The sequence below is a fragment of the Aythya marila genome (genome assembly GCF_965140915.1).
Source record: "Aythya marila genome assembly, chromosome: 17".
NCBI lineage: Eukaryota > Metazoa > Chordata > Aves > Anseriformes > Anatidae > Aythya > Aythya marila.
In genome coordinates, this window is record NC_139058.1 from 7099243 (window position 1) to 7122046 (window position 22804).

Genomic DNA, 22804 nt, shown 5'->3' on the forward strand with positions numbered 1-22804 from the left:
GGCAAAACCCTGTTTTGCTGCAGCCAGCAGACCAAGAGGCCTCCAACTACAGATGATGCTCGTGGGCAGCGAGGAGAGGATGGTGAAAAATAAAAAAATGTGCTGATCCATGCAGGAAGGAACAAGGAGCACCCGTGGCTGTCTTCCTCCTGAGCCCTGCGCGGTTTTCAGAGAGGTTTGGAAGGCATTTTGGGGACCCGGCACACCTCCAGCTGCACCAGGTGGCTGAGGACAGAGGCTCCAGGAGAGGAGGGCTGGGTGTGCAGGTCCAGGCTTCAGCCCTGCCACCCCCGTGTCCCCCTCTCTGTCCCTATTTCTGCCCCGGGGTGGTGGCAGTGGCAGTGCCGCGCTCGCTGCAGCGTGCCGGGAGGCTCCGCGCCCTCCTCGCCCTCCTGCGCCTTCATCTGTTCACGTGCAGGGGTTACCGAGGAGACATTATTGATGATGATGATGATAATGGGAGCAGGGGAGATAGGTGGCAGATTAATTCCTGAACTCTCTAACAGGATTTAAGCTAACAAGAGAGGAGGGCTGCTTTTTTTTTTTTTTTTTTTCTTCTCTCCCTCTCTCCTTTCCCTTCCTCCTTTCAGATATTTCCTGTGCCGGGGATAACAACACCGAGGAGTGTTAAATTGGCTCTGAATGTCCACCCCTGGCTGTCCACATTCTTGTAACGATTTCATTAGCTTGAATTATCCACGTTATTTTCTTGTAATGGGATTAGCTGGAGTGGAGTCAGCCCAAGTCCTGGAGCGGGAGGCGGGAGGGCCCTTCCGCTGCGTATTTCATTAACTCCCTCCTGCAGGGGGTGGAACTGGCCGCGGCTCAGCCCAGGGGCAAAACCATTTGGCAGGGTCCTGCCTTCCGAAAGGAGGAAGAAAGAAAAAAAGGACCATTATTATATCTCTTTTTTTTTTTTTTTTTTCCCCCATAATCAGTAAATCGGCGCGGAAGCAAAGACTGGCAGGGAAGTAATGCGGTGGGGGAGGGAAGGGCCTTTTTGGGGGTGAAAGGAGGAAAAAAAGGAAAGAAAATGAGGATGACCGTTGCAGAGAGATTGCCTGAATTCTGCGGGGCTGAAGCGTGGCCGTGGCCTGCTGCGAGAGACGAGGTGGCACGGGCTGGGAAGGGGAGGACTTTGGTCTTGTTTGGCCTCAGGTCCCCTGCCTGGAGCTGTTGGTGATGAGCAGAAAGCTCCCAGCTCCCCCCCTCCAGCCTCGTCCCAGGGCTGCAGCAGCCACGAGGAGGGATTTAGGCGGTGGCAGGGCTCTGGGGATGGGAAGTCGTCAAAAAGAGAAAGGGAGAGAGGAGGAGGTGGTGGCAAGCCAGGAGAAGGCTGGTGGCCTTGCTGGAGGTTTTCATGACCGACTTCCCACGCTGCTCATTGGCGTTGTGTTTTTTTTTCCCTGATTTAGGCTTATCCCGTGCAGTGGGACAGCTGTTGGTGTTTGGAGAAACGTAAGGCTGATTTGTTTGCTTTGCAGGAAGCAAACATCCCCCTGCGGGGATGGGCAGCAGCTGGCTCTTCCAGCCACGTGCGTGGATTCCTGGTGCTAAAACTTCACAACCAGCCCTCGATCGGGTGCTCAGGGCGTGCCAAAACCAAGCAGGCTGACGGTGACTTCTGTCCGGGACTTGAAAATAATGGTCAGGGCTCACCAGGACTTGGCCTGTCCAAAGGAGCTTGTGGTTCAAATGCTCCTTTTTAAGGTAGGGAATGGCACGAGGTGAAGAGGCTGAGCAGGAGGGGTCAGCAGGTATCAGCTTGGCTCCATCAGCACGCGTCTGCTTCGTTTTCTCGTGGATTTGGGTCTGGAGGAGCGCGGAGGACAAAGTGGTGCGGGCACAGAGCTGGCAAGCCGCGTGCTTGCTGCGGGGTACTCCGTTTGGCAGCCTGCACACCTTCCAGCTGGGGTTGTGTTCAGGATCTGTGGTTCCTGTGAGGTGAGGCACTGCCGAGCTGTGCAGTGTGTGCGTGAGGAGCTGCTGGGGCTGGATCCAGGCGCAGGGAGGCGAAGAAAATTCGGGGTGAGCTCGTGGCAGGACAGCCGTGGGCACGGAGGGAGCTGCAGCGCGCTCTGCTTAGCAGCAAGAGAACCTCCTACAATGAGCAGGCAAAGGCCTCGCCTCCCAGCCAGCCTGTGCCAGAAGGACAGAATTACAGCCCCAAGGAGTGGTGGGCCTCTGACCCGCGGCCAGCTCGCGGTTTGCAGCCTCCTCCTCCTCCCTCTGCTCATCCAGCAGGGCGCAGAAGCTGTGGATGAGCTGCCAAAGCGCCAGGAGAGCGGTGGGTGCCCAGCAGTGCCACGCAGGGGTGCTCGATGCCACCTGGCACCGGCGATGAGGGACGGCAGGGGATGTCCCCGCTGGCATCTCGGGGCTTTTCTCGCCTCGCTCTTGGGTTTGGGGCCAGTGGCAGGCGGAGGGAGGCTGCGGCTCTCATTGTTCTGCGGCCGCGGGGGTGGGTGCTCAGCCAGGGCCAACGCAGGCTCGTACCGGTTTCCCTTTCTCCTCCTTTTAAACCTGGATCAGCACAAAACAAAGGTTTTAGCTGAGGAAACAGCTCTGTCTGGGCGTTTGTTCGGGGCTGTCGGCCCTGCCAGCCAGCAGCATGCGGGCGCGCCAAGCCGAGCGCGAGCCTCAGGGTGGATTTCACCAGCCTGGCTGGCGAGCTGCCTGCCGTGTGCGGGGAGGGCAAAGCCAGGAGAGCCAAACCTTGCAAATCCAGCCTCTTGTGCCTCCGCTCTGCTTCCCACCAGGAGCCCGACCCACGTTTCCCATCGCCCACCCCCCATGGTAGGCAAAACGTGGCGCCTTTGGTTTTGCCGCGGCTCCAGGAGAGCGTACTGATCTCAGAGCAGCCTGGTGTGATGCCACCCGAGGTGTTCTGCCAGAAAGCAGGGCCAGGGCCGTGGGTCTGCCCAGGGCAGGATTGAGCAGAGGGGAGGCTGGAGCCTCCTGCAGAGGCGGACTCACCGATTCAGGAAGGGCTTTGCTGTGGCTGAGCCCTGGCACTGCTGCAGGGGCTCTGGAGCTCCCCAGCTTTCACCCAGGCAGGCAAACGGATGCTGAAATCCTCATCCTAACTCTTCTGACATGCAGTAGGGCAGGAGATGCTTGAGTGACTGGTTGGAGCTTTCTGTCCAGACTGGTTGTGGATTAGCCAGGACCCTGCTCTGACCTCCGCAGCTCCAAGGAGTTGGAGCTCAGCTCCTGGTGGAGCATCCGTGTCCCAGGGGGGTCTGTGGCTGCTCAGGTTTCACCCACTCTTACTCTGGCTCCTGGGACTGCCCTATAAAGCCTGGTGCTGGGGAGAGGAGCCTGGCCTGGAGCCATGCTCTGCGCCAGCAGTGGGGTTTGGTGCCAGCACTGGCTGATCGCCGTCCAGTTCCCCGTGGAGAGAGGAGAGAGATGTCAGCTCCGAGGGGAAACCCATCTCCTGGGGTGTCTGCTGTGTTTTCACACCAGTCTCTGCATGCTGGTGGGGCTGCGGACATCACAGCTGTGTCCTGGAAGGGGAAGGAGGCAGCGACAAGGGGTCAGAGCTGCTGGGAGCCCACCCTCCTCCGTAGCCGTCCCCATCCGTGTTGGAAAGCAGCTCGGTGGGATCTCAGCGGTGAGCTGGGTTTCAGCAGCTGGCACAGCAGCCTGTGTAAAAGCTGCTCTCCTCCCTGCCCTGCCACCTCGCTCAGATGAGCTGCATCCCTGTCCCTTCCTCCAGCCCCTCTCCTGGGGGTTTTTGGGGCCGTCCCCGAGCTCGAGGGCTGCAGCATCGGTGTCCCCCCGGCACGAGGAGCCTGGCGCTGCGGGGGGTAATCGGGCTCCCCCCCCGCCTCTGCCTCTCTTCCCCCGCACAAATCTGGAGGAAATAATTGGAAAAGAGAGGTGTGAGCCTCTGCCTTGCGCTGGAGAGGAGAACATTAAAGGCCCGGGCTCTCCACTTCATTCACAGCTCCTGGGATGGTAATTGCTGTGTTGTGCTTTCTAATTAGCGCCGCAGTGGGGGGGTGTTTTACTCCTCAGCCCCGGTGGGGTCAGCCCTGTCCCTCTGCTTTCCTCCCCCTGCTGAACATTGTGCTGTGGTCCCCTACAACAGCCCCAACCCTCTTTGGCCCTGCTGTCCCTTCCCCTAGCCCCAAGGAGGTGCTGCTCCGGGCTGGGTCCCCGCTGTCGTCTTCTTGGTGGCCGAGGCTGATGTGTGTCCCCGGGGCTGCCCCACAGGGCCTGGAGCTGCCCTGCTCCCGTCTCCAGGGGCTGTCCATTTTTGGCATTTGCCAAAAATTTGGCATTTTTGGCGTTTGCCCATGCCATGTGTCAGGTCTCGGTGTGGTTTCAGGGGGAGACTCTTGGTGCTTTAGTGCTCAGAGCAGGTGCTGCAAGTCCTCAGGCAAACACTCTGCTCCCCGCAGGCGGTGCCCATAACTCAGCTCACGTTTTCCGTGGTGCCACAGGTTTGGGCATCATCACTCTGATTTCCACCTCCGTTTTAAACCCCTTTGGGCCAGGATCTCTCTCGGCAGCCCTCGCTTTACCCCACCCAGGGCTCTCAGCTCCCGCAGGGACGCGGCAACAAGAGGAGCCATCCGCAGAGCTCCGGTGCCTGGCTCACCCCCGGGAGCATCCTCACCCTGCAGGGACCCGAGCCCCTCTGCTCCCCCAGGCCACGCCGTGTGGGTTTGTTTGTTTGTTTGCCCAGCACCAGCTCGGAGGGGGCAGGAGGGAGGCAGAGCGCTGGAAACGCCGCGGAGGAGGCGTGCGGATTCATTTGGAGGCTTCATAATGGTACATTTACACACCGCCTTGCCGGAGGAAATTGGGTGGATGAATGCCTGGTCATGCCGCCGGTGCAGCGGGTTAACTCCCAGGATTTAGCTTATATCATTTCACGAGAGCATTTACGGCCTTTACTGTGTTTATTCCCAGGTGCTCTTTGGCACCGCTGCATCCCGGGCTCCTTTTGTGCGTGCAGGTTTCCAAATAAACCGGCGCATCTCCTCGGCCCCCGTCCGCGTTAAATATTTATCGCCTGCCGTTTGCGCCTGTGGGGTTGGTAAATGGAGGCGAGGGGAGGAGAAGGGGAAGCCGGAGCTGGGATGTAGGGAAAACAGGGGCTTTGTTGGGAATTTCTTGGGGATATCGGGGTGGGAGAGCCGAGGTGGAGGAGCTGCGAGCTCTGCCTCAGGGTCTGGCTGCAGGCTTTTGGGGCGAGGTCCAGGCTGCTGGGGTGGCTGCATGCTTTGGTTTTTGAGGGCTGTGTTCATTCTGCAGGGAAACCATGCCGTGGCAAGGTTTCCAGCTGAATGGGAACCCCCTTTATTTATTCCCCTGTTTCCCAGCTTTCCATGCTGGTGGCACTCAGACTCCTCTGAAACTCTGCTGGAAATCCAGTCAGAAAAAAGGTACCCAGCAGAGGGATGGGACCTCTGCGAGCATGGTGTGCAGGACAGGCTCTGGGGGCAGAGGAGCTCTTCTGGAAGGAGGAAAAGACCCCACGAGGCCACGCTGGGGCTTGTGGCCATGTCCTGAAGTGCCAATAAATCTGATCCGACCCCTTGTGACACGGAGATGCTCTTCGCCCACCCTGACCAGGGCACAGCACGCAGGCTGGGGCCTCAATTTCTGCAGATCCACAGGGAGGAGGAGGACAGCAGTTAGACTGGAGGAGGTTTTTGCTTTGTGAAGCAGAAAGGACAGCCTGTGAAATCCCAGCGGAGCTTTCAGCTGTCGCTGCGTGCTTTGGTTGTGGAGCTTACAGGGAAGCAGAGCGGCCACTGCCCACAGCTTGCTTTAGTCGGGGCTGGCAAGCCTGAAATGTGTCTGCAACTGGTGCTGCCGTGGTTTGGGATAAAAAGAGGGTTTTCCCCTCGGTCTCAGTGTCTTTGCTTTTCCCTCTCTCCCTCACAGCACCTTCGGAGAGCTGAAGACCGTGCGGCTGCCCAAGAAGATGGCAGGGACAGGCTCCCACCGCGGCTTCGGCTTCGTGGATTTCCTCACCAAGCAGGATGCCAAGGTGAGACCTAGACCTGCCCCCGGCTCCTCTCCCTCCAGCACCGTCCCCGCCTGGTCTCGGGCCAGAAGGGAACCTGGGGGCTGTGTTCCACCGAGGGACTTGATGCAGGCTGTTGGATTCACCAGCAAAGCCACAATGAAGCTCCCCACAGTGGGCAGCCACCTAAGGCTCCCTTTCTCTTTGACTGCACTTGGGATCTGGCTAATTCAACACCCTCAGTGAAACCAACAGCCAGGATCACCCTCTAGATGTGTCTGGCAAACAGCTTTTCTTCCGTAGCAGTGGAAAAAACGGGGAAGGGCAGCTGGGGCAGGCGGTTGTGCTGTGCCGTGCCTTGCTTGCAGCCCTGCAAGCTGCTGTCTGTGGGAGGAAGGGCTCACAGAAGTGGTACCGAGCATCCAGCTACCAAACAGCTCCAATTGCCCCACCACACGTGTGTGGATCTTGGTTGTGGGGCTGTCACTCAGAGCTGCTGGGGACAGCTAGCTCGGGGTTATCAGGTGGGTGTTGTAACCCATAAAATGAGTGGTCCCACATGGTCCTGCTGGAGCTGGGGGAACCAGAGGCAGCTCACAGTAAGGACGAGAAACTCCATCACAATATAACTCCTTCCAAAGTGCTTCCCAGAACACCTTCCAGAAAAACATCCTGAGGACCTGAGCAGTGCTGTTTAGGAAGGAAAAATGAGTTTTCAGCAGTTCTGAAAAGGAGGATCTAGCCGAGGCGAGGGTTTGTTCCTGCCAGCACAGCTGTCCTGCAGGAGGCAGGGGCAGTGTGTAAAAAGCCGGGCAGTGCTTCCAGCCAGCAGGTAAGGCAGCACACCACAGAAACCCCAAACTGAGCCAGCCATAAAGGGCAGAAGTTTGGTGTCCTTGGTGCAATGACCAAAAGAAGGACTCGGGGTTGGTTTTGGGGTTTGATCCCTGCTGATGATGCCCAGAGCTGTGTGCAGTGTGGAAGAGGAACCGTGGGTGCAGGCCCAGGGATGTCACTGCTGAAGAGGAGGTACCACGGGGCTCCAGCGACCTGCAGCCACTCCGAATTTTCAAGACCGTGAGTGGAGACGAAGGAGCGAGGAGGGGGGAGCAAGCATCGCCGTGTTTATGTTTTTAGACAGGATTCATCGATCCGGGATCACAAGGGACTATTAGATCATCTGTTCCAGCCTGACCTCCCCTATAACACAGTGCGCAGAGTTTCTTTGTTAGCCCTGTATTGATCCTAACTCAAACTTCCTTCAGCTCAGCATTCGCCCTCCCCTTCGGGGCTGGCTTGCTCAGCAGCACGTCGTGCAGCGAGCCCCCTTGAAGCGTGGCTCTCCTGCCTGCTCTGCGGTTTTCGCACATGCCTCTGCTCCAGCCGAGTCTCTCATCAGGTTTGCTCTCACCTGGGTGAAAAACGCAGCCAGGCAGGGGGGAGAGATTCTGGCAGGGCTCTTGTCTGGGACCCTCCTGCTCCCACCACCCCACCAGAGCTCACAGAGGCAGGGATGCACCGACCCCGGAGACAAGTGTGCGGTGAGGAAGCCACCCTGTGAAGGCTCACTCCGTGAGTTTTTCCTCTTTTCCAGCAAAGCAGCTTTTCTTCCTTCTTTTTTTTTTTTTTTTTTTTACCCTCATCTCTTTGAGGGATTTAATTGTCTCACAAGTGGCACATCAAGTACACTCCACTGGCCGTCTGGAAAAGGATGCGCCATGTATTGATGAATAGGATCCTGAATATCGTAAACACGGACATAATTGGCTTAGAGTTTATTGCTAAGTGAAATGAGAGAGGAGGGGAGTGGGCCCGGAGACCTCTGAGCTGAATAGCTGCGGACTATCAATGACATTTTTTGCTCAGAGTGGTAATTTGGAAATTGCTTATAAGCGTCTTATAAAACATGATGTTTTTATAATAGAATAGTTACGGTGGCTTTGTTGGGCATTTAAAGCCTGTGACCTCCCATGTTTGTCATTTTCTCTGAGCGATTACAGCTGCTGTGGGAGCGCCTGCGGAGGTTTTTCCAAAGCTGGGAGGGAGACGTGGGGCTTCTGCTCCAAAATCCCCGCTGGGGTGCCAGCACGGCACCCATCGGGCTGGGCTTCGTCCCCTTGCCCTCCACGGCTGTGCATTGAGCAGATCCCAGCACGTGTGCTAAGCCAGGAAAGAGGGAGGAACCCACGTCAGAGTTTCAGAAAGGAGCCAGGACCGTGAGTTTTTCTGCTGAGGGAGCTTCAGGGGCTGGAGCCTCCTAATTCCCCATCAGCTGGTACCATCCTGCTACCCCAGTCCTCAGCACGTGGTGGGTTTTTATGCCTTGCTTTCACCATATTCCCAAAGAGGGATTGCGTAGCTGCTGACCAAGCCTTTGGTTCAAAATCTCCAGCACAAGATGACCGCTAGCTGGGAGCACGTGGGATTTGGGGATCAAGAAGGGGAGCTTCAACAGCAGCTGATCTGTGGTTAAGGCCGTATTAAGCACTTGCTGTGCTTCCTGAAGTTCCCCGTGCAGGATTGGTGGGGGATTGTTTTTATTTTTAAACTATTAACTGGAAGCCTGGCTTCCACTTTTCTCCCCTGTCAATATAAAAATACATCTGGTCTCCAAATAGGAATTGCCCTTTTGGGACAGACAGGCAGCCCTTTAAAAAGGCGCACGCGAAAAATCCTTCGTGTGCAGCTGGCGCTGCAGAGAGCATCCTCAGCTGGGACTGTTTCTTGTGAGGAAGGGAAATTTATCAATCTCCTAATGTTGTTGACCCTTTGTCCCTCTAATGACTCCAGCCCCGAGGCTCTGAGGCTTGAGTATTTAATAGGGCAAGGGGGAATCTGGAGGCAGAGCAGCACTGTCCTCAAAATTAATACAGCATTTAGGGACGGCGCGCCGTAGCGCTCGGGGGCGGTGGATGCAGTGGTCCAGCCCCTTGATCTCTGACTTTGCAGTGCCCTGGCACAGCAGATGAGCTCCAAAGCAGCATCTGCCTTGTCCCAGGCATCGGAGAGGTTCATCAGTCCTCCCTTCATTTTGAAATTCCCTCTCTGAATCCCACAAATGTTTTTCACTCTCCTTTTCCCTTCCTCTCTGCTTTTCCCTGCTCCTTCTGCCTCTCCATCCACTGCCAGGCTCTGGCCGTGCCCAAGCTGAAGCCACCACCGGGTTCATGCCAAGCCTGCTCCGATCCCTTTTCTTTAACCATGCATTGCTGCAGTAATTTGAGGTCTTTTCCCATTTTTATAGCCGGCCACCAGCCCTCTGTTCCTGTTCTGGCAGCTTGGTCTTCAGACACTCACGTGGAGGATACCAAAAATACCTCAGGCCCCCAGCCCCACTTGCTTTGAAAGCCATTCTGCTCGTCCTTGTTCCCTTTCCTATTTCTCCTGCAGTTAAAATGAATTTTCTCCTGCCCAGTTTTTTATTTGCAATGGCAGCAGTGGCGAATTTCCTCATCTCTGGAAGATCTTCAGCCACGTGGGTGCATGGAGACAGCATTTCTCCCCTTCCTCCCTTTGCCTTCTGAATTATCGGTGCGTTCTTGCTTTGCCCTGGAGAATACAAATACAAATACAAATCCCTCGCAGAGCTACGAATATGTAAGTTTTATTTTTCAGCTGCTTTCCAAAGGAGATGACACGTGTAGGTGTTTTTCACCTGAAATGCATGGATCTTCTTCTAGCGCCCCAGCTCAGGGTCCCTGTGCTCTCACCCCGCCATCCCACGCTTTGCTTCTTCCTGGGTTCAAAGCCCCTCGTTCCAGGAGCACGTTGGGCTGGGAATTGTCACCTGGCCGCCAGGAGATGTGCCTCACCCAGCAGGATTTCCATCCACCACGAGCTGATGGCAACGCCAGCCTTCCCTCTTGCTCCACGACCTCTCCTGGTGATCCCACGGGGCCGGCAATCCCGCGGCCGCACCCCGTCCTGCGGCCTCCCTCCTCCTCCTCGTGCTGCAGGTAGTGAGAAATCAAAAACAAAAAGTAGAAATGAACAAACGGGACTGGGCGATTTGAGCTGTGCTTCTTTGCCAGGCTACGGAAACGTCTCTTTGTGCCAACGTAAACAGCCATCGCCGCTCCCTCCTGCCGCCTCCCCCCGGGTGGTTGTTGAAGCCAACACATTGCTCTGCTAATTGGAAACCATTCCAAGTGAAAAGAGGCCTTTAAAACAACAGCAGCGGCAAATAAAAACAGCTGTGGCTGCAAAAAGAGCTGGTGAGGCTGCGGCACACCCCAAAAAACGGGGCCGTGCACGAGTTTGGGGAGGTGGCAGATGTGGAAGGACGTCTTGGTGCATCGGCGAGGGGTCCGGGCAAGGTGGAGCTGGCAGTGCTCTTTGTTTTTTTATAATGAACGGGAATTGTGTGAGCAAAGGAGAATCAGAAGGAGGGGAAGATGCAGGCAACGGGAAGCTGGTCCCTGGAAATGCATTTTCTGGAGATTTGTAATCTGTGGGAGTCAGAAGAGCCTGCTGCAGGATAAAGGCACGGCCCCCAGTGCTCGCCCAGCAGTTGGACTGGGAGGAGGTGTGGTGAGCTGGTGAGAGCTCTGCTTTCATCCCACGGGGAATTTCTGCTGCCTCCATGAAACAGCTGGGCTCTGAAGTCCCCAGAAATGGCTCCGGGGTTCCAAGGAGCTGTCCTGGGCACCCGAAGGCGCTTCCAGGAGGAGTGGAGATGTGATGGGACAGCTGGGGGCAGCCGCGGCCATCCAGAGCCACCGCTGGGCGAGCCTCACTTGGAGACTTCTTCGAGACTTTTCAGCCCTGTGTGCAGAGAAACCTCTCGCTTTCAGCATTGCCCCAAATCTGACGAAGCGCTCCAACCAAACCCAAAAAGCAGGCAGCAGGGATGATTAACTCAACGCATTTCCCTTTGTTGTCAACAAAACCTTTGGAGAAGGCGCTCGTGCTGCTGCCCAAGCTCCTGCCTGCGGCGCTGGACACCCTCAGGACCTCCGTGGGACCGAATGGCCGTGGCTTCTCCAGCCTTGCCCTTACATCAGCGCTGCTTTGGGGCCCTCCAGATGTGAGGACAGAGGGATGCTGTGTGTGGCTGTGTTTGTTCCACTGCTGCGAGTTTGCAGCCCTGATGTATTTCCTGAATCCTAGGTCAGGGTTTTCAAAGAGCGTCCTGCGCCCCTTTGCTCTGCCCCGTGCCCAGCCACATATCGCGATGTCCGGAGCACTTTGGGCCCCTGGGGATGAAAATATTTGACCTGAGGGTTTGTACATTCATGGGATGGGCCCGATCCTGCTCAGACCTGAATTCCCTTGGAAGCCTGTAGGAAATGAGGAGTGCATTGAGCTGCTCCACGTGCTGGCTCCCAGCCCGCTCCCCTGCGAGCAGCAGGCGTCACGACGGGCACTTGCTCTTCTGCGAGGCTGTGGGAGATAAATGATGGCATCACGGCCAGTGACGGAGATGGATCCTGCCCCGTCAGAGCCAAGTGCTCAGAGCAGAATGTCCTGTGGTGGCCTTTTAGATTCAGGGCAGAGGGAGGGACATCCTTGTTTTTTCCTCATGCAAGCCTGCTTTTATTTTCTTTTATTTTCTTTTATTTATTTATTTATTTATTTTTATTTTCCCTTTTAATCTGCAGAAAGCCTTCAACGCCCTGTGCCACAGCACGCATCTGTACGGCCGGAGGCTGGTCTTGGAGTGGGCAGACACGGAGGAGAGCACGGTGGAGGCCCTGAGACGGAAAACAGCCGACCATTTCCACGGTAACGTAGCAGCATCCTTCTGGCCCGGGCGACGCAGCTTGGCTGGCACCGGCCCATCTGGCACTCGCCTCCGCTCCACGCCGGCCCTTTCCCCGCCGCGCCGGGGCTGCCAGATGGATGCTGGAGCCCCGGCGGTGCCAACACAGGGGGTCTCGCCCAGCAGAGGCGGGCAGGGCCCACCGAGGAGGCTGTGCTGGAGGAAATCTGCTGCAGGAGAGGAGCTGGAGGCGGCCGAGGGGGGAAGCAGGAGGGATGCGGGCAGGATGCTTTGTCTGACAGCTCTCCCTGTGCACGTGAGGCTGTTAACTCCCCGCGTGCTGGCAGCGCTGTGCCAGCTGAAAGGTTTTTGCTCTGCCTGCCTTGCGCCCTAGGGTGCTCCCGAGGTGGGGACAGGCTACGAGCACCCTTGGTGGCACCGTGAGGCTGCCCAGCAAGGGCTGGGTCTAACAGACACCTGGGAGGGGAGGGGAGTCCCTCGGAGGACGGAAACCCGGTTAAAAAGGACAAATAATTTGACTGTGGGTTGAGATCCGGAGAGTGCCGTTTGGATCAGGTGCCCGAGAATGACAGCTCGGCAGATAGCAGCCCCGCGGGCTCCCATTGACAGCCATCGACAGGCACAAATGCATTGCTTGGCAAATATTTATGTAGGAAGGGCTCCCCTGGGCTGGAGGACTGAGCTGGAGATCGATGCTCTTCCTCCTGCATCCCCTGCAGCATCCCTTCCCCGCCTCCCCTCTCCGTCGTGCCCATGGCCGGGGGGTGGCAGGAGCAGCTCTGGGGTTGCTTTTTGCCACGTGCCGAGGTGGAAAAGCAGCGGGTTTTGTATATTCAGCGAGCCCAGCTCCAGCAGGACCCGGTGACATGATGGTGAAGTGGTGTGCGTGGTGCTGAGTCTTACGGGCAGGCAGGGAAAGAGGCGATTTGGCAGGGAAAGGGATGAGGGGAGGCGCGATGGGGCCAGGAGTGGAGCAAAAAGGGGCACGTGGTGAGCTGGAAACGCTGGGAGCTGCAGGCTGAGCTCCAGCACGGGGCTGAAAAGGAGAGCTGAAGGAGCACGGCAGCGTCCAGCCCTGTGAAATACCCCGCACGTAGCGCTGGGAGGCAGCGGGGCACTGCTGGGAGGGGATGGATGTGCCCCCCAGAAGCCAGCCCAGAGCGGGTGCACGTCCACAGGAGCGTGAATCTCCATCCTGGGGGATAGGGGAGCAGCTGTGATGCTCTGTGCACCCCTTTCCTACGGGGGAATCTCCTTTTGCCCTTCTTCCTCTGCTCTGGGCTTGGCTTTGCTGTCGGTGCAGACTGGCAGCAGATGCTGGCTGTTCCTGGCGAGCTCTGCCGCCTACCCCAGGCTCAGCTCACCTCCTGATTTCTGTTTTCATCGCCCCGGCCCCCCTGCCTGGTGCCTTCCTGGCTGAGGCGGGGATGCGGAGCACGGCAGGAGGAGGTTTCTTCGCCTCCCGGGAGGGCTGCAGCCTTGGAGGGAGCTGCGGTGGCTCCAGGGGCTGGGATGGAAAACGGGAGCGAGGTTATCGCCGCCCGTCTTCAGGGGCTGGAAATAGGATTGAAGACGGCAGGCAGCTCTGCTCTCCAACCCGTCTCGAGGGGAGAGAGGGAGAGAGAGAGAAAAATAATATCCAGTGCCTTCAGCCCTGCCTTGCACACACACTCACGTCTCCGCCGTGAAGCTGCTGGTGGCTAATCCCGGTGCCGAGCGGGATTTGCCAGCAGCAGATCTCCAGGACAAAGCCCCTGCGGGGTGAGCACGAGAGCTGCCTGGCACCAGCAACGGGGCGCAGCCTCTCCCTGCGTGCCTGTGGGGATTTTCGTCCTTCGGGTGCCAGTCTGGGGAGTTCCCTGTCCGGATGGTGAGGCCGGTTGGTCTTGAGGGTTCCCCAAGTGGCGCTCAGTGACCCCGAGGACAGGAGGGAGCCGTGCCCAGCCCTGGTATTGCCGTGGGTGTGCAGGTGATAGGGGTAAAAACTGCAGCTGCCTCTTGCAGCCACCGTGGGGATGCTCGTTCGCATCCCTGTGTCCTCCCCACCTTAGCTGGAGGCTGATCTTCCCGAGCAGAGCCCAGGGTGGGCATTATTACCAGCATTACCTCCCTGCCAGCCCTACCTGGGGAGCAGCACGTGCAGGCAGCCGCCTCCAAAAGGCAGAGCGCAGTGGCTGGGGTGAGCTTTACCCCACCGGCCAACTCACTTTATTCCTTGCTTCGTGCCCCAAACATCTTTGTGGTGTTGAGCATTGCCATCCCACTATTTTTCTTCTCCCCTCTGCAAGCCTTTTGTGATCCTTTTGGACCTTTGGGCAGCCGATGCCACATCACAATGCTGCTGGGAGCTGCTGGCCTTGCTGCAGGGGTGTTGTGTGTTTCTATCGTCACCTTGCCAGCAATACAGGGTGACGTGGGCTCTGCTGCTCCCACCCCTTTTTCCCAGTTATTCCACAGAAATTAAAGCCACCAGGAGCACCCCAAGGATCTTTCACCTCCAGAAGGGGTGAATCAGGACAAAGAGAGCTGATCTCCCCATCTCGCATCAGTCTCAGGACGCGTTTCTTCCAAGCTCTACACCCCTGCAAGTATTTCGGAAAGCTCCTCCTTTTCCTCCTTCCTTTTCCTTTTCCTCTGGGCCGTTTTGGTTTGCTGTGGGCGCAGCAGCGATGCGCAGGAGTTTCCAAAGTGAGGTTTGGCTTGAGCATGGAATGAGCTCGCCTTGCTGCTCCTCGTTGTGTGGGCCTCACTGCCAGCGCAGCAGATTCCTGCACCCCCAGCTCCGAAGGCTTCTCGGGTCTCAATCTGCCACTCTGCGTTGGGTCAGAGCGAGGTCTGGCCTCCAAAATCCTGCCTCGGTGCCGCCGTTTGTCCCAGCGATCAAGTCGCTTCGGAGCCATCTTCTCAATCAAATAGGTGCAGTAAAGTGGAGCGGGCCCCTTGCCCATTTTGTGGGGTTTTCAGGCCATTCTTCGTGCCTTTGTGGTGTTCCAGGAGGAAGCGAGGCCCCCGCTGCCAGCAGTGGGGTCGGTGATGCTGCTGGCCAGGATCCCGCTGCCCAACCCCGACCGCTGTCTCCGAGCTCAGTAGCTAAGAGCTTAAATCTTTTTTCTCATTCCTGAGCACACCTCCTCTTCAGCCTCCGGCAGGGGGGTCTTATATGGCGAGGGAAAACCCCGCTTGGATTCTTTGGGGTTTAATGGCACCCCACCATGCCTTGTTAACGTGGGAGCTGATGCTGAGGGGTGGCTGCAGAGCCCACCAGGGTGGCAGGGAGGGCTGTGGATACAGGGACTTGTCTGCAGTGAGGTGGGGAGAGAAGCCCCAGGAAGGTTGGTCGGCTTTGGGGCTGCTCATCCAGCCCATCCCACGGAGCAGGGACCGTGGCAAGCCCTGCATCGGGGTGGCTGCACCAATCCTGCCACCAACAGCCTCTTTCCACCCTCATTTTATAGGACGCTGACCCCCAGGGACCATTGTGCCAATCCCCTCGGAACAGCAGGGCGCACAGGCACCCTAAAACCCTTCAAACCATGGAGAGGGACGGATCCCATCCGCGCCCTGCACACGTTGCAACCTCTGGGCTCCCCTCCAGCCCCCCAGCACCCGCTCCCCACCCTCCTCCCTCCCCGTGCTCACCTACAACCCTCGGCACCGCACCAATTCCCCCTCTCCTTGCATTTTTTTTCCCCCTTTTCCACCGCGCGACGGCCGCAGCTGCGGCCACGAGCTCCAGCCCGGGGAAACGTCGGCGAGGAGCGAGGCGGCGCCGCCTCTCTCCCGGGAGCCCGCGCTCCGTGCAGGGAAGGTACGTGCTCCCAATCCAGCTAAATTGCTATCGACTTGTGTTCTCTGCTCTCCGCAAACATTTCGCTCAGCCGTCACCAGCGGGGCTGGCGGTCTCCCGCCAGGGCTAACTTGGGAAGCCAGCTGTGCCGGGCCGTTTTTTCCTGCTCTTTCCCATCGATCAAAGAATTAAATTGACAGATGGGGAATTCTGCGCCGAGCGCAAGGAGGGGAAAAAAACAAAAAAAAAAAAAAAAAAAAAAAGAAAGAAAGGGGAAGGGACGGCTTGGGTTTGTTCTCCGAGGGGTGGAGCGGGCGGTGAAATGGGGGGAGCCGCCTCTGGTTTGGGGTGGGAGAGGGCGAGGAAGAGGAGGGCAGTAAGGCAGGAGCGTGCACCCTTTACAGGGTGAAAGGGAAGGGAATGGGAAAGGGAAAGGAGTGGAAGGGGCTTCCCCAACCCCACAACCTTTCCCCCGTTGCTCCTCCTTTGCCCCGGCCCCCCGAAGCGGCTCCTTTTTCCTTTCGGCTGCGCTCCCACCCTCTCACCTCCCATCCTTTTGGGCTCCCTTTGTGTTTCCTTTTTTTTTTTTTTCCTTCCTTTTTTTTTTTATTTTTTTTTTTTTTTTACAGAGCATCTGTAACTAATGCAAACACATGCCGTAGCCAGAGAGTAAAACCCTGCAGGATTAGCGTGGCATCCGCAACCCTGCCACGTTCTAATCCCGTGGTAATCCCCCTCCCGGCCCACCCCCGCCGGCTTTGGCTATTGTTTAAAGGAAGCAAATGGGATCGTTAGCGGGCAAACCTTAACCAGCTTGGAGCAGCAGAACGGAAGTCGAACCAATTCGCTTCCCCACCCTCCTGGGTTTTGTTGGATTTCGTTTTGTTTTCCTTTTCTCCTCCCCGTTAGGCAGGCGCCGGGTCGCTCTCGGGGCTCCCCGGTGCTGGGGAGGGGCACTGGGGTCGGGGTTGTCCCCATATTGCTTGTGGGTCCGATGGGTTCAGGTGCTGTGGTTGAGGGGATCTGTGGTCTCCTTGTTGGCTTGGGGTGGGTTTAGGGGTAGGAGCAGCTCTGATCCCAAATCTGGAGCCACCCAACCTCTTCCCGTGCTCTCCTAATAAACCCATACAGTGCGCCTGGGGTGTGATAGGGGCAGCCAACAGACCCTACAAGGGGCATTTGGGGTCTGGTGCGGAAGGGCTGCAGGTGGAGAAACAAACCCAGAGCTGCCCTGGATTTGGGGGATTCGCACCTAACCCTATTCGCCTCCTAACCCTAAGCACGAGGACAGCCGGGGGAGCAGGAGCCTGGAGGGCAGAGTAAGGGGTAGGGTCGGCAGCGGGGTCTGCGCCTTCCTCCGGCCTCGACCGTCCCCATTTTTGTGTTTTTGGGGCATCTCAGCGGGGCAGAGCCGAGCACCTCGGGTCTGGGGGGTGGCAGCCGGCGCCCCCGTCCCCACAGCCCCCGGCGGGGAGCGAGGCCGAGGCGGGCTCTGGCGCTCTGTCAAGGAATTAATTGAAAAATAAAAATCATTAGATGGGAACTCCAGAAATGCAAAAACTGTTCCGAGCTGGGGGGGGGGCGGGGGGGAGAGGCAGAGGAGGGGGATGTGAGCTTTTGTCAGGTTAATTTCTTCTGTATTGATGTTTTGTGACATTTACTTGTTGTTTATCTCCCGCAGCAGCTGTAATACTAAAAGAAAATGCACAGCTTGTTCCATTTATTTATTTTACACCTTTTCTTCAGTCCTATGGTATGTTTGTTTGTTTGAGAAACCCAGCGAGGCTTTTGATGTCTGAAAGCAGGATTTAAACAGCTGTTCTCCATGTGCTTCTCGCGAGCCAGAGCCGCTGGCTGGGGAGCGCGGGGGGAGCGGGGGCTGCGCGGCGGCTCCTGCCGTGCCGCGGGGGCATTTCGTGCCCGGTGGAGACAAGGCAGTCCCCGGCCTCCCCGGCACAGGGGACAAATGGTTTTGGCACCACAGGGGCTGGAAGCCCCCCCAGGGGGGTTTGGGACCCGCTGTGGTGACGGTGGTGGGGTGCGGAGAGGAGGTGTCCCTTCCCCGGGGAAGGGTGTGCGTGGCGGTGTCCGTGTGTCCGCGTCCTGCCGTGCGTCTGGGGGGGCTCCTGCGAGCGCTCTCGGGTGTGGGGTGGGTGATTTGGGCTCCCTGGGAAGGGTTTCGGCGTCGCTGGCCTCCAGAAAAGGCTTTGGAGGAAAGGGATGGGGATTTACTCCGTGGTAAACTCCAGGAGCAGCTGGGGAGATGGAAACGGCAGCGCCGGGGGATGAGGAGGGCTGGAGCTGGTGGCGGTCGTGCGTGGGCCTGGCTTGTGATCCTTGCCTTTCTTTTTCCTCTCCCCAGGTTCCGTGAAGAAGAGGAAACGCTCAGAGGTTTTGGGTGAAATCCTGGAGCAGCTGGAAGAGGAGGAGAGCAACAAAGACGAGGCCATCTAGCCCGTGTTCGGCAGCTGCCTGCCATCCGCCGAGGTGGGTATGGGGCACAGCCGGCCCTGCAGGGCAACACGCCTTGGTTGGAGGTGCCAGGAGGAGGAGAAGGCTCCTGGGAGCATCCAGGGATGTGCTTGTGGGGTACAGCTCAGATCTGTGCTCAGTTCAGGCTCCAAGTGAGAGCACACACATTTGGGTGCACTGCACACCGTGTTGGCATTCCCTCGAGGGCTGGCGAGGTGCGAGTGGTCCCTCGCCCTGCGTGGGGCAGAGCAGGGGGGCTGCTCCTCCTTGGCTCACCACCTGAGATGGGCACAGGGGGGAAAACAACCAAAACAGTTCCCCTGCCTCCTTTTGAGACCCCTGGGCAGATCCTGCTGGGGTCAGGAGGGTCGGCAGGGCTCTGGTTTTCAGGGTGCTGCTCAGGCCGGGTGCCGAACGCGTGGCGGTGACCAAGGCCTCGGGGCTGTCCCCGTGCCAGCGCCCTGTGCTCGCCCACGTGTGCCTGCGTGCGTGCTGCACATCAGTGCTGCCGAGGCTGTTTTCCTCCCGGCACTGTCTGCCTGTTGCTGCGAGGCGGTACCAATCCTCCTAGCAGTGGGATGCTCATCACCTCGCCTATTACCGGCCTTTGATAAACCCCCGGCACCGCTGGCTCCTGACTAGCGAGCGCGTCTGGGCCCGGAGCCGACCAATAACCCTGCTAATGCGTCCTCCTGCCTTGTGCCGTGGGCACGGGCACAGCACCGGGGCCCTCCCGAGGAAAGGGAAGGTGCTTGCGTGACCGCGGGAGCAATCCGAGCTGGGTTAAATAACTGCCTGCCTCACGCGGCGAGTCCGGGGTCTGGAGATAACATTTGTTCCCGTGGAACAGCTCTGATTTAAGGATGCCTCCGCGTGGCCGTGCTGCCAGCACCTTCTCGAGACGCCAGGAGGAGGAAGGAGGGGATGGAGCAGCACCAGCACTGCTTGGAGGCACGGCGAGCCCGGCCTTTTGGGCACCTCCTGCCTGCTCTGCTGTCCCCTGGCCTCTTGCCACCGCTTTGGGATGGTGTCTGCAAACCTCCCCCAGCTGGGCTCCTGGAGCCCGTGCTCCCTGCTCAAGTGCTCTGCTGCTTCCCAGCCCCAAAAAGCCCCTTTCTAACCCCAAAGACTGCCCCTTTTCAGGGGAAACTGAGGCACGTGTTGTGGAGCAGTGCCGGGAAAGGGGCTGTCAGCTGAAATAGCCACACGCCTAACGTGGAGTGAGGGAATCTTGGGGTTTGTTTGGTTTTTTGCCTTTTTTTTTTGCCCAGTGTTCCTGGTGGGGGTCCTGGGGTGGCACCAGAGGGGCGCAAAGCCTCGGGGTGAGTCTGTGATCAGCTCAGAGCAGGGGGCTCTGCATCTTGGGACAAGAATCAGGTCAGCTGATGGGGACGGATGGGAGCTGCACCGCACCACCAGCAAACCATCTCATGATCCATGGGAAAAAACGCTTCGAGCTAAAAGAAAAAAAACAAATTTATATATATATATCGATAGGTAGAAGGGCAGGGGAGCAGGATCAGACAGCAAGGTGGCTCAGAAACCCTGCAGGAGGGAGGAACAAACGTGCCCAGCTGGCCCCGGCTGCCCCGAGGACGGAGGAGCCGAGCAGGTCCCTTCCTACGTGTGGCCCCCAGCCCTCGATTAAAGCAGAGCTTCGCAGGGTTGCAGGTTGGGGTTGGATTTTCCCCGTGTTGTGTTATTTTTTTTATTTTTTTTTTCCTCTTTTTCCTCCCCTCATTGTCTTTTGTGGCGGGGCAGGTTTCTTGCTGAGCGTCTCTGAGGTCTGCAGCAGCGCCGAAAAGGATTAGCGCAAGCAGAGCATGTAGGCTTTAGAGAACAGAGCAGAGTTTGGTTTCAACATCTAATTCAATTTGTTCTGCCGAGATTGAAATATGAAATGGTTGCCAGTCAAACGTGCGGGGGGGGGGGGGAGGAGGGAGGAGAGGAGAGAGAGAGAGGGAGCCTTCTCAAATTTAAATTTTAATGAAAATTAATTTAACCCTTTGATGCGTCGTCCAACGCCTTAATGCCGTGGCTGGGCTCGGGCTGGAGGACGTCCACGAGGGGCTTTCTCCGCACCTTCAAACGTAATGAAGATTTCCTTCCTCCCTTAATGATACTTATCTCGCCGAGCAGTTTGACATTGGTTAATTTTTCAGGCAATTTGGTATCGAGGAAATCTGTTTGATGTGTGCGGGGGGGGGGGGGGGGCTGTGTATGTGTGTACAGATATCTGCCCGCACGTTCATTATGGAAGTGCTGATGGCAGCGCCGGAGAGCGGCTGGAGTCAGTTCCTGCTCCGCGAGCAGAGCCTCGGCTCCTTTGTTACGTGGGAAGAATCCCACGTCCCGCACCCCAAAATTACTGCGGGTTTAACGGGAATTTTCCGAGAACGAGCGTCTAGCTGCTAATTAACTTGAATTAAACCAGAAGCCTAAGTAGGTCTGCGCAGAACTCATCACTCCCCGCTGCCTTTTTTTTTTTTTTCTTTTTGGGATCCGAAACGATCCTAACAATAAAATAATGCAAACTCTGTAACTGTCCACATAGTTATGGGAAATGGTCTCCCCCTGGTCCTTAGCTCCTTTGGAGCTGGACGAGGATGCTGTTCAAAGGCAGCCTGTTTGCTGAATCGCAGGGCTTTGATGGAAAACCAGCTTTTCTTCGGTGCTGCCTGCTGGCAGAGGCCTCGAGGAGCTGTCAGCTCCCTGCAGAGAACCCCAAAGGGTGCGTGCTGCTTGTCCCCGCTCCCAGGAGGACACGGGAGCCCCGTGCCCGCATCCAGCTGGTTTCCTTCCTGCCTCCTGCTTTCCTCCTCTCCTCAGTCCTGCACAACCTTTGCAAAAAACCTTCCCCAAAGGCTGGCAGACGGAGCAGGGCTCCAGGACTCGTCGCAGGAGGACAAGCAGCACGTCTCCCCGCCGCACGTCTCCCAGCTGGGCTCTCCTGCGCCCTGCTTGCTGCCGGCTCCGTCGCGAGCCCCTCTCGCTGCGTGCTGGCACGGCAGCAGTGACGCTCCCAGCTTGGCTGCCTGCTCGCCCGGCGCGCTGTCTGCCTTGGCTTGCTGAGCAAAACGTGGCAGGGAGCACACAGTAAAGGTTTGGGCTCTACAAAACCCATTTCGGCTGCTGCTCCTTCAGCAGGAGCAGTGCTGGGGCGGAGACCTCCCCGCGCTGCCTCGGTTTCCCCACTGCAGGGCTCCAGCTGGAGGCAGCTCCCCGCTCTGCGTGCAGGTGTGCTGCAAACTTTGCTACGTGGCAGCCAGGGCTTTGCTTTTGTTCAGCCCCTGATTTTCCTGCCTCCTTCCGTGGGTGACTGCAAACCTCTTTTCCCCTTCCTGCAGCCGGCACTCAAATATTTGCGCCGTGCCTACGGGCTCTGCCACCACCCGGGTGCCTCCTGGTGCCTGGCCCCCGCTGGAGGGGACAGCAGCAAGCTCAAATTGCCGTGGGGATGCTTCTCGTGGATGCTGCTGGGGATTTGGGGAGCGTGGATTTCTCTCCTTAACATTAAGCACATCTGCACCTTGTCCTGGGTCTCGCTGCTCCTTCCCCAGTTCCGTGTTCCCGAACAAGTCGGTGCCAAAAAAAAAAAGGGGGCAGCGAGGAGCCCTGCCCAGCTCTCCTTCCTCCGGAGCTCGATGCTGCGTGACACGGACACGCTGCCTCCTGTTTTCCCTAAATATATGCATTTGAGAGGGAGAGAAATCGCATGGCAGGGCTTGAGATTTCAGACTTATCCATTCATGAATAATAATCAGGCTCAGTAATTCACAGTAAATGGGTATCCAAATTGGCTAATAAGGGAGGCTTTCACCCCAAACTGGAGCTAGGGAGAGAGGCAGAGAGAATATCAACAAACGTTGGCTGAGGCATATGTGTGCACGATGTGACCGGAATCGGTGAGATATGCAAAGCAGCCGGCACAGGAGCGAGAGGCTCCGGCAGTGGGGTGCGGGAGCAGCCAGGAGAGGGACGGCCCAGGGCACCCCAAATCCCCAAAGCTGGCTCTTGGTGGCCAGTGTCACCCCGTGGGACAGGTGGCACCCTGATGTTGTGCAGGAGCACGGTCCTGCAGAGACCCCAGCGTGCCACGGCGCGTAATTTGTGCCATTTAATTAGGATCAGGGCGCAATTAGGATGAGGGCGCAATTAGGATCGGAGCGCTCTTGTAGGCTCAGGACCTTGCTCGTTCATTTTCTCCTCTGCAGCCTCTCGCCATGGGCAGGCTTTGCCTCCCACCCTGCTGCTGGACCCGGGGCTCTCAGAGAACGGGGTCAGTCCCTTCTCCCACCCGCACTGGGGTACGTGGGGAGCTCCGGGCTTTCCCGAGGGCTGCTTCAGGACTGGAGCAAAAGAGCCACCAAATTCCAGCAAGGTGGGTTTCAAACCTTTGCCTTTTTGCAGAGAGGTGCCTGGCTGCTGCCCGGAGTGAGGAGAAGCATGCTCGTGAGCATCCCCAAATGTGTGAGATCCTTTTCTGAAGGTGGCTGAAGCACTCGCCAGCCCTCTTGTGCAGCAGGGTGCCAGCTCCAGGGTTGTGCCACTGCTTTTTGGCCTTTTTGTCATCGTTGCCACACACATTTGGGATCTGCTCCACCTCCAGCAGCGCTGGACAGGGAAGAGTCCCCTGTCCTCGCTCATCCAGCGCAGTCAGTTGAGGTGGGGGTTACGTTTCCTATAAAGCATCAGCGCTTTATAGGAAAAACCTGCGCTGGGTTTTATGGCTCCTGGTGCTGAGAAGGAAGGAAACCACTGACAAAGAAAGAAAACGGAGGAATTGTGGCATTAAGATGGAGAAAGAATATTGAGAAGCACCTCTGCAGCTCTCTGG

The 22804-nt window shown here is 57.6% G+C and overlaps 1 protein-coding gene across 2 annotated transcripts in view; it reads left to right on the plus strand.

Annotated features, from left to right (window-relative positions):
* Positions 1-22804, plus strand: part of RBM19 (RNA binding motif protein 19) — an 84755-nt gene that overhangs the window by 32984 nt on the left and 28967 nt on the right. For both annotated transcript variants that reach the window (XM_082774072.1, XM_082774071.1), the window contains exons 22-24: positions 5905-6010; positions 11587-11710; positions 17858-17982. In XM_082774072.1, the coding sequence (XP_082630198.1) occupies positions 5905-6010; positions 11587-11710; positions 17858-17949 (322 nt within the window). In that variant the 3' untranslated portion in view covers positions 17950-17982. The remainder of the gene's footprint in view (positions 1-5904; positions 6011-11586; positions 11711-17857; positions 17983-22804) is intronic.